The sequence below is a fragment of the Anoplophora glabripennis genome, unplaced genomic scaffold (genome assembly GCF_000390285.2).
Source record: "Anoplophora glabripennis isolate ALB-LARVAE unplaced genomic scaffold, Agla_2.0 scaffold78, whole genome shotgun sequence".
Classification (NCBI taxonomy): Eukaryota; Metazoa; Arthropoda; class Insecta; order Coleoptera; family Cerambycidae; genus Anoplophora; species Anoplophora glabripennis.
The window spans coordinates 419,606-431,610 of NW_019416286.1; the positions used below are offsets into that span (position 1 = coordinate 419,606).

At 31.7% G+C, this 12,005-nt stretch overlaps 1 protein-coding gene across 2 annotated transcripts; it reads left to right on the top strand.

The window, feature by feature from the left end:
* The first annotated feature begins 1,054 nt into the window (after positions 1-1,054).
* On the top strand, positions 1,055-11,160 carry LOC108907941 (G-protein coupled receptor Mth-like). Of its 2 annotated transcripts, XM_018711792.1 has the most exons (9): positions 1,055-1,200; positions 4,512-4,898; positions 5,475-5,692; positions 6,727-6,893; positions 7,455-7,625; positions 8,423-8,501; positions 9,100-9,269; positions 9,956-10,103; positions 10,337-11,160. In XM_018711792.1, the coding sequence occupies exons 1-9, from the start codon at positions 1,087-1,089 to the stop codon at positions 10,626-10,628; spliced, it is 1,746 nt and encodes a 581-aa protein (XP_018567308.1). In that variant the 5' UTR covers positions 1,055-1,086; the 3' UTR covers positions 10,629-11,160. The 2 variants fall into 2 exon arrangements, with proteins under 2 accessions (XP_018567308.1, XP_018567309.1); XM_018711793.1 differs by lacking the exon at positions 9,956-10,103 and having other exon boundaries at positions 10,337-10,417.
* Positions 11,161-12,005: the final 845 nt, after the last annotated feature.

The window sequence follows — 12,005 nt, forward strand, 5'->3', positions numbered from 1 at the left end:
AAATTTGAACTGGTTACAAATTCAATAAAAAGTGAATAAAGTGAAAATTTATTAAGAAGGATAAAGAAAAAAAGAAGAAGTTCATCGTCGACTTGAATTATCCCGGTAGATTACGTCCAGAACGAGTTTCCGGGCATTCCACCCAAGGAAACCATAGAAATTCCAGAAAGGAGATACAACCAACGTTACAAGACAACGCGTTAGTAAGTTGTATACATTTGGCCAATTAAATTTACAAACTTTGAATTCGAATCGAATAATAATTCGAAAAAAATTTTCGTCCACATGCATATGACAAGAAAACAAAATTTAATTTTTGAAACACTGACACGTTTGCAGTATAAAAAACATATCTTAGCACTGTAATGATAGATTTAATGGGGGAAATTTCATGGGACATCTATTTAAAGTTAGTACGACGATTGTCAATTATAAAACTCCAACTACAAATCAAAAGTGTAATATATCGATAATCCTCAAATTTTAAAATATCTCATTTCAACTCAACATAAGCAAATAAATAACATAAAAGGTAAATAAATAAATATAAAAAAATTTGGAACCCTTACCCTGAAATTGAGTTTGCTCTATATAATCAAATATTTAAAATACTGAAATATTCAAATCATAACAAGAAAATTATAAATATCATAAAGGCGCCCAAAACATAACGTTAAAACATAAAATAAATCAAAATAAAAAAATTATACCAATACAAAATACAAGTTTTTCGAATTCTGCACTATGAATGTTGCTACAGTTTGCTGAAAATTTTCCAAGTTTCGCTGCTGCTAGTATAAGACTACACGTACGTACCAGGTATTTACTGGTTTCTACCCATATGGCACATTAAATTAACCCTGCATTTTAATAAAAGTAACAATCACTACCACGAATGTGAATCACCTCTGCGTCAAATGACTATACCGCAAAGTCAAGCATTCCTTGGATATCCGCGCGTAACACTTATCACGGCTAAAGCCGCTATCAACATCCAAAAAGTGGCAATAACTCGATTACTTAAAAGTAATTTTAAACGCATAGAATCATTTGTTTGTGAGTGATCGAAGAAAGAGTTATACAAACATGTTTCAACGTTCTGTAAACTTTTACATCGTTATATTATGTTTGTATATCACGAATATAGACGGACAGGAAAATAATACAAATATATCGCTTTCAGAGATTTCAAGAAACAAGGTATGTGTAACACAAGTTATTATTGAATCATGACAGAATGAGTGTGAATACGTAGGGTACAATTATATTGTTCGTTCATAGATATGGGCAATTTTCACATTGGTTCTTTTTTAAGGGGGGCGATTTTATGTTCAGTGAATTTATAGCACTCTTTTGAGGAGGGTTCTAGAAAATATGTGCGCGTTAGAAACAATATCTCTTCATTGTACCAGTTATACAAATTTTTTCCGAAGTATAGGTACCTAAGCGTCTGTAGCGAAATTATATAGATACGGCACATTTTTCATAGTAAGAATATGGGAATGAAATATTATCAACATTATAATCTTAATTTGGGTTTTATCTTAAAAAAATGATATGGACATGTAGACTTTTGTTAAAAAAAGTGTGGATCTGCAAAGCCCGATTTACCTACTAGGATTATAAAAGAGTACCTATAATAGTTAACTTTTGCTCCAAAATTATCAAGGATTAGTTGTAGATCACCTTTGTGAACTAATTTTTAATATCAACTAATTTTTCTTAATTTTGGACTTGTTGATCTTTCACCGCGAAAAATTAAAGGAATTCCAGTAAATGTTATTTAAAGATATCATTAACATGGGCACATGTTTTTTCTCATAAAGAAAACAAAACTTTAGCCTTGTATCATTGTTGCCATCATTTTCGGAACGCATAACATCTGCCGAAGTTTGTGAAGAATTTGCTCAAGTTACGGATGTCTCTTCTTGTAAAGAACAGCTATATTTTCCTTGCAATATCAAGTTTGTTAGATATAGACACCTCAACACAACTTTCTGATACAGAGGAGCTCTTCCATCCACCATGCCGTGATGGTTGTAAGATCAGCACCTTTATTGGACAATAAAGTTGTTGAAGTGCGTCTCATACAATGGTCAGTATATGCTTCTGGATTTGCGATATTCAGGAATGAAGCAACTACTGAGGGTACCTTCGCGAATGTCTTGATTCTAACAGGTTGAAAAGTACATACATTTTTTCAAGAGCATTCACGCAAAATCTTCTATAATTGTAAATTTTCTTAAAATGCCCGTCTTGGTGTCAGGTATTAAAACAAGTAGGTAACTGCCAACGTCTTGTACGTCACTAATATTCAAATTTGTCAATTCACAATGTTATCTACATAATTAAATAAATTAAATTGAATTCGACTTGCAATATTCGTTTGCAATACTCTGAATACGTGAGTTCCTCGTAGCTCGCCTCTACATCTATAAAGTGTTTACAGCGGTGGTTATGGTTACCGTGGCGCAGCAATGAAAGATGGTTTAGACCGACTTTAACCAAATAATAACTATTCACCGTTTTTTTTTTCTTAATAAACGTAATTTGTTCAGGTAAGGTGTAAAATTTTGTTACTTACATTGTTTCTTGTGTTTTTTTAAACAATTGTAAAAGTTTAAATTTATTGAAACACTTGTAAAAATCAATGGCGCGAGAAATACCAAACTTTAACGAAAAAGTAATTGAAAAGTTTATTTCGGACAAAAGCAGAATTCACTATTAAAAATAGTGTTGAGTACATTTTGCTTGTATTTCAATAGTACTTAAAATAATTATTTAATTTTTTTTAACCTAAATTCAAATTAAATAATTCAATAATTCAAGAGCCACGACTACATCCAGGATATGTGGTACACCTCTATGACGTAAATTGGTCTAAGAGAAACGTGATTTAAATATCGCTACTTGTGAACTTGTCAGTATTGCAATTATTTTATGCTTGAGACATAAAGCTTACAAACTTTGAAATTTTTCTTTTGAAGTAAATACTATTTTTGTTATTTTTTCCCCTGAATGTAACGACACATCTAAATTAGGATTCTGGATGTGGTAATCTTAGAATGATTGGAGAGATTTTGGCTGTGGTGTGAATTATTTATGCACAGTATACTTCCTTTTCTGATAATAGATGAAAAAATCAAAGCTACAACACCAATGTAATTATTTGATATAGTTATTTACACCATAAAGGAGATAAGTATTATTTACCAGTCGAGGACGATTTTGCGCCCGAGCGGAGCGAGGGCTGACAATAAGAGTCCGAGACTGGTCAATTATACTTACCTTCTGCGTGGTGTATAACACTTTATCTGTTCCCACAGTTCTTTATGGTTCATGAAATAAAGATTAAGATTTATTTTTTAACATTGATATTCGAAATCCTGCAAAGTCACCTTAGTTGTTTCGATTTTGTCGTTTCTAAGCTACATAAAAATTGCAATTTTGCTGGTTTTGAATTATTTCTAAATGAGTGATTTTCAAATAGAAAGTGCAGCAAATGCTGCCTGCAAATTTTTATTGCCCGAGAAGTCGAAAGTGCGCTACGGACGAGCATATAGAAATTTCAAAGAACAAAAATACTGGTGTTTCTGAAATGTCACTGCTAGCATATATCATGGAGAAGTCAAGAACTTTAAAGTCACCGGCGAGTATGTGGAGTGACAATGATTAAGTCAACTATTTTCATAGAGGAGAACGTGGATATATAAAAATATCCCAAGCTGAGAGCATTTTAGAAACGTAAGAATGACGGCTATACACCTAAAAAGTCAAACGTTTTTACAGGAGAACAAGTCAACGATTTTCTCGTTCAGGCACCCGATAACACATATTTGCTAATGAAAGTAGTGACGGTCTTAGGCATTGCAGGAGCATGCCATTCCGAATAGTTATGCAAACTTACTTTGGACGTCAATTTCAATTAGATTAGAAACTAAAATTGAAATAAATTTCAAACAGGTAGATGTTATAACTATAGTCGGCAAAAATACCCTTTCTGTGATTCCTAATAAGATTGCACAGTTTTTGAAACTAGAACATCCTGAAACATATACAGGCCATTCATTCCGAAGAACATCAGCAACGTTACAGGCTAATACAGGAGTTGATGTATTAGCAATCAAGAAACATGGTGGGTGGAAATCAGCCACAACTGCAGAAAGTTATGTTGCTGACAGTTTAAGTAACAAAAATTAAATAGCCAACAGGATTCTTTACAATGACACTTCAACTAGTAGTAAGTACGTCGCATCATGCTGTTTTAATGGATCAGTCAGATAATATTGAACCTCCGATGACTGACATGGAGCAGTCAAATCATTTTGAGAAAAATGTGACAATTAGTAAACGCGATGGGAATAATTATCCAGATTTTATAAAGGTTGCTAATTTTGTATCAATGTTTTGAATTCTAAGGATGGTACAAATACCGAATGACCTTTCAAAAAATTATTTCCAACTAATCTATGTTAAATTATGCTGATATCTTTAATACTATTGAATTTTAGGATGCAAGACACAACGTTTATGAAACAGATGGATTTACTGATAGCGTCAAATCTGGACCTCTTCTGGTCATTGATAAAAAAAACATATTTATTCCAAATTTAAATTACGACCCCGAAGACCAAGATACGTATTTTTGGGCAGGAGCAGGAGAACCATCACCAAGTGGTGTATTAGTTCCAGATGAAAATAACTCAAACAGTCCTTTGAAGAGCTATCAAGGGCGAAATATTTACTTGCAGTTGCCGGAAAATTTAAGTGCAGATAAAATAGACTACATTTCCGTGTGGTCTATCGAGAGGAAAATAAGTTTAGGGCATGTTATGCTCTATAAAAACCCTACGGTTAGGAGAAAAATACCAGATGCCTTAGGATATCATAACAGAACTGTGAGTATGATCAGAACATACCAACTAACACTAAAGCAAAATAAATAAATACATTTGCTTGGTTTTGTAACACAAACAAAAAGGATCTAACCTGTTGTTTGTAAATAATTCGATAATTTCAACATTTTTGATTAAGTTAACAAATCATAACCAATGTATCCTTAATTACACAGCCCCATAAAAAAAATTATGTGCATCGGACTGGATCACTATATCTTTATGTTTTCGAGATCGCTGAATCTGAATCCGAGGTCCGCGTGACCTTGTCAGGTCACGATAAAGATCATTTCAAAGTCAAACCGAGAATAATAACCATGGTTGCCTCCACCGTAGGGGATTTTTTTTGGTTTAACCTTAAAATGACCTTTAACCTGACCTGACACGGTCAGACGGAAAACATAAGGATATAGTAGTGTAGTCCGATGCACATATTTTTTTTTGTGGGGCTGTACATAAAACTATTGATTTTCCTGCTTTTAATATTCTGTACATTACTTGGATCTGAGCTTATCCTCAAATAATCCCATTCACGCCACATGTCAAAGTGTAATAATGCAGTAAATTTTATGTAAACAGGAAGATGGAAAAACAATATACCGAGCACCCTTCTGCTGTGAGGTGAATGAAATTTACAATGAAGGTGGAACTTGTACTAAGGTGCCAGCAGATCTGCCATTTAACTTATCGGTATTCGAGAGCAATGAAACATTTGTAGATTACGAATCAGTCTTGGAAAATGTCGAAATCGTTCCTTACAAATATACGCTGGAATGTACAGAACCTGGTTATATTCCGTAAGTTCTTAATAGTTATTGAACAATTATTGACATTTAGTATAAAATACAATGTCATCATTATAATTTTATCATAATTTTTCCGTCAAAATTGTAAAACCATTCGATGGCACTTTCCACTAACATATCTGAGAAATAAATCGACGTTATACCAATCCGGGTGGATGTAAAGCAACATATTTTCGATAATAGTAACAGCACAGTAAAATAACGTGATCTCTTGGTTTTGGTATTGGGAATTTTTATAATTAAGGCGGATCTTCGACATTATCAATTGTTAAATTGACTAATGCGCCTGCAACCTCCAATATAAATTATCAGGTGCTGTAATAAAAAAACAATCGACTTACTCCTTTGTAAATACTCGCGATTTTTTCGGAGCATATCCCTCATTTTATCTCTCGAGGCAGCTTGTAACTTTGAATATTTGCTTATATCAATCCCCTTCTATAAACGTTGGCCGCAACATTGAATATTGTGGCCAAAGCGTTGACGGTTTCATTTTATTTGCCAAGTTTGAGAAATACGCTATCAATACATCTTCTGAACACAACTTAATGTATGTTTCTTTGCACCAATCCATCAAATGTTGGTAGACCTCATAGGTTATATTAGATCTATGGTAGACACATTCACAAATTTCTGGAGATTTCTTTGGAGAAGATTCAAAGAACCTTCTTTCGCACACTCCAGTATCTCCTCAGGTACACCTAAATCTTCGTTAGATTCCATTTTTACAGAATTTTCAGCATACTGAACCACAAACGATCACAAATGAACTCAATTAGCAATATGGTGATTAAAGTTTGACAAAGTATCATCCATGAGTACATTGATATATCCTACTTATCTACTTTGCATTGTTATCCAAATTTGGTTTGAATAATTTCAAAGCACAAATTAATATTTAAATGGGGGATTTCGATTGAAGATGTTTTATTCCAATTAAAACTGTCTTGTTTGTCTCGCACAAAATTTGCTCGCCACAAAAGTTATACTTCTAATCCTAATATAACAATATACTATTGTTTTAGACTTTCACTGAATGATACATATGGACTTGTGTATAACAGTACTCTATATCTTTTAAATGAACCAGGAACTTTTTCTCATGGATCATTTTGTATTGCATATGATGGAGAACAACAAGTTGTTCACGTCTGCGTGTGGTATGGTTTGAAGCCGATGTGGTATAAGCCCTGTAAGTACATTGTATTTTATCGAAATGAATCTATTCATTTGTTGGATATTATCTGTTTTATTTAAAGTAAATTAAACAAGGCGACTCCCATGAAACTGTCCTCACTCGTAAGTAACAGAAAAAGAATCTTAATTTTTTGAAAAATTGTCATCGGAGCCGCAAGAAATGTTTCCTTCTCAAGCAACAAGAGACAAAGACAAGGAAGAAAATAGCTATCCAAAAATAACATGCCAAGAACGGTTCGGATAAGCATTAATTTCCTTTACAGCTGTTTCACTTTACTAAAAAAAATTAAAACTAACGTGTTTCAATTTTACCTGCACTAACTTAGCATTTCGTCTTTCATAAAAAATCAAGACGGAAAATGTTACGGTCTTTCTCTTGTTACAAATATACCGTGAGGATAATTTATTGCCGAATTTTTCTGTAACCATGTAACGCCAAACTTCTGCAAAAAGGTTGTCACAAAAATACCATAACTATGCGTGCATTTAACCTTTCCATATTCCCCTTGATCATCAACTATTAGTTTATTCGTTTATTCGATGTTATTTTTTTCAGTTTTAATTATTTCAACAATTTGTTTCATTATAACTACTTTGGTGTATATTTTTGTTATAAAAGAAAAAAATGTGCACAGGAGATGCTTTATGGGATATTCAGTTTCCATGATAATTGCATTCTTTACTCTTGCATGTCTCCAGGAGAAGAGTCCCGCTTGTGATAGCTTAGGTAAGTAAAAATGTTACTTTGGAATTTTAAATTTTATAATATTTATGAGGGAAAATCATATATAACAAAAATTATTTAATAACGAGTTGCTTATGCAGTAAACAAATGATTTTATTATTTCGCTAGCAATTTAACAATAAAGAAACCAACCTCCAAAATTATTTTGTTTATCGTTACACCATTGCTTATCTCTAGGCGCAATTTTTTGTCTAGTAATTTAGAAAATCTAAGCAAGTAGGAAACAATATCGCTTCACTATACCAGTTATGTAAGTTTTCTTCGGGATATAAGACAATTGACAATACATTCAAAATAAAGATAAAAAAAGCAAAAATTTTACCAGGCATGTTTATCTTACGTTTCCTAAATTTTGCACGCCTATTGAGTATATAGAAAATCTACAGTACTATAAACATAATCACACCAGCAGAATGCTTATTGAGTCTTTACAAAGCCAGACAAAACAGAAAAAGTATATTTCTGATGTTTACATGATCTCCGTGATCTTTCAATGAGAAATATTAAAGGAAGTTGCTTTAGTTTAGCGTTACATTTCGTCACTTACTGGGTGGATCTACTTGTTCCATCATTGTTTTACTAAAAGTGCGATTTTTTTATCTATAGAACGCCAGTCTTAAATCAAAAATGTCTTTACTTCTTTATTTTATGTAGAATCAATAAGTTACTATTCATATTGCAGTTGCTTCTAATTATAAATAAAGATGTTTATGTAAAAATATAATTTAACAAAATTTTATTTATAGCAGAAAATATGTCTACAGTGGATTTTGTTGCAGGTGCATTTTTTATGTTGTCTCTGCTGAGTTCATACGTATGGTTTGCCTGTTTATGTGTAGACCTAATATTTCTGGTTAAGTAAGTATTAAATATGTAAATATAATTTGAGGGAAGTTTTTTTTTAATAGGTACTCACCATTGATGATGATTATTGATATTTTCAATACGTTTTGCATTTATTACGAACTCATTTATAATTATTCTTGAGTATTATACCTATTTGATGTGTCAGGATCAAAATTAGAATCACTTTTCAATGGCAATTTTTAAAAGTGATTTCAAATTACATATTCTGTAGAACTCAAATGAATGTGAACAATTCTAGTATCTTGTAACTTTAAATAACAATATATTCAACGTATTTAGTAAATGTTTCATATTTCGTTTGAATTTCCAAGTGTTTTGTCTACCATAACTCTTCCAAAATCGCAGGTTTGTTTGCCTCTCCTGAATAACTTATAACCCCTGTTTGCACCAGGTTCAATTTAATTTAAATTTAATAGTAGCAGCATAACAAGAGTTTAGTCGCAGACTGGAATATCTACATAGTGTCGTTATGGATAAATTTTAAGATTTTAAATCAATTAGAGACAGGTGTGATAATTTTGGTTGGAAAATGTAGTAGATTTTAAATGCTTGTAGCAACTTTATCAATATAAGAATGTTAAATTTTCAGAACACCCAAGAGTGTACCAGAAGATACCTCAAGATTTTATGTGTATCTATCCATTTCTTTGGCCATCCCTCTTTTAATCTTAGGGGCTTCTATTATACCAGATGGAACCCTTGATGTACCACAGTCATTTGTTAAGGATTACTCTGGACCTAACTATTGTCGTTTTAAAGGTAAGTAGGTAATTTAAACACTTCTTAATTCCAATTCTGGATTATAAATATACCTGAAGAAAACAACATTACACGTACAATTAAAGTGTAGATACAATGTCTAAATATTTCATGTAATTGAAACTACCAATCGACCACTAAACTTAGATAGCGGCGGCGGCGTTATGGTGGTGGTGGTGGTAGCGCTGATGGTAATTTCGAAGTCAATGGCGATTATGATAACGCCAATTGCGGCGAAGACGACGACGACGATAGTTACAATGAAGACGATGACAATGGAGAAGACGATGACGATGATAACGACGACGATAACGATGGCGATGATAATGACGATGATGACAATGAAGGATGACTGACTAACTCAAAATTGGTCTATTTTCTTTATCACTGCTTTCAAGTGAAGTTGTATAACTTTAAAATAACCAGATAAAACCCTTAATTTTTTAAATCCTGACTAATTTAATGTTTAAATATTTTTACAAATTGCATAGTCATATCTAATCATTTCACATTACTTCAAAATGATATAATTTTCTACTCTTAGGATTTGATTCTTATAAAATTTTGTTTAAGAATCAGACTAAAATTTAAATGTTAATGCAACACCAATTAAATGTATATTGAACCTGTAAACTTTTTTGTGTGCGTCATATTAAACATTTTAACTCGTTCTCAATATATTTTAGGAGCTAACAACGAAACGTTTCTAATCCCCATTAGTTTACTAATGTTACTATCAGCAATTGCTCTAGGTTACACTTGTTATACTATAAATAAAAACGATGACCCTGCAGATTTTTCCTGGATACAGAACAAGAGCCAATTTAAATTTCAGTAAGTAATATTTCCATATTCCAATCATGAATCAACTACCTAGCTTAGAACATACACATCAAGGATCGTGCAATTCCCATAGTCCAACCGTTGATTAACGTGAATTTTTTAAATATACAAGGTGCTTAATGGAAAAAATAAAATGTATTAAATATTTCGTTTCTAATTATCTCTGTTTGAATATTATTAAAAATTTTAACAAAAGATGTTCTTAATAAAAACTTCTGTTGCAGGTTGAGGTCATACTTCCTAGTTTGGGTAACAACATTCATATGGTTAATAGAAATAGCAGCAAATATGCTAGTAGAGACTACTACTGCTCTCCTTGCAATTCACTTAATTGAAGCCTTGCAGGGAGTTTACGTAATAACAATTTTTGTGTTAAACAAATACATAAGAAAGGAAATTTATAACGTGATATGTATGAAGAAACTTAAAATAGAACAGCAACAGAAATTTCAAGATCTATTAGAAACTCTTGATAAACCAAATGTAGCAGATGAGGAAAATGATACAAGGTTCTAAGATATGTTCTCAATTTATTTTATATTTTATTTCCCATTTAACATATACAACACGTTATTGTATTCCACTAAATTTAGTTTAGCTTTTTACATTTTCATGTATTTATTTCACATTTCATATCAATGTTCAAAAAATGGCGTACACTTGAAATAAAAAGAAAATCGTTAATCATTTTGTAATGTTTTATCTTTTATAACTGCTTTACCTGTACTTCACAATTTTTTTATGATGTTTTCTTCCATTTTCACTTTCAGATAGTGCAACAAATTTAGCTTTATCGATCGATTTATACAAACCAATGCTTTTTTTAAACCAACGAAATGAATTTAATTAAATTCTGAAAATGGTGTTAAATTTTCAGTGGTTATCACTCAAATATAGAATATACAGAGTGCCTCGAAAAGGGAGCAGTGTCTCCTAAAGGTATTACAGCCTTTTAAAGTTATTGTTTCAACATATCTGCCAAACTGTTTGGAATAAAAAAGCAATTAAATTTAACACTATTATTATGTTTATCATCTCATGGTGACAAAGTAATTATTACATTTTTATATGCCAAGAAAATTTTCTATAAAGTCATTTTCAACTATTAATGCCTTGAAAACAGTTGAAAATATAAAAAAAGACTAAATATAGCCAAATATGTCTTACAACAAAGAGCTTTTTATAAGTGTTTATGAGAAAAAAAACGAAAAACGAATGTTTATATTTTTTATCCTATATTTGAGTGCAACCATTGAAAATTTAACACCATTTTCAAAATTTAATTATTTTCTATGGTTTTTACCTAAATTGCTTACCATCCATTATAAAACAGGGTTTAGTTTTGTTTGTGTTTTTAAATTAGAAATCTTTTATTATCCGCAGCTGTATAGTCTTTCCGAAGTCAATTGAACATGTATAAAAACGCCTAGCAATAAAATTTAATAGGCGTCCCTAAAAAAGTTTTCTGTTAAAGGTAAAACATAATAATAATTTGTATATAATGTGTAGAAAATTTCTATTATATATTAATTTGACCAACAACACATTTTAATTATTTATGTCCTCAAATAATTTTATTATATTGATTGTAATGCCATGTTGTAATAATATTAGTAAACAATTTATTTCGCAATTCAATATGAATGACTAATAGAAGCTGCCTACAACAAATTAAAATTACTTGAATCACACCAAACTCCGCATTGCTGCACTGCACTGCTAGGCCATTTGTTGATAACTGAATTTATGGCCAGATCGCCCAGTGCGGCTGTGTTTGTGCCGTGTTTGCCCGCGCGCTCGTTCTTCAACTGGGCGAACAGACGTGTATATGGGTATAGCTAAATACAAATGGGAACAAGTTTTTCAAATATTCCAATGCGTCAGCGACCGAAC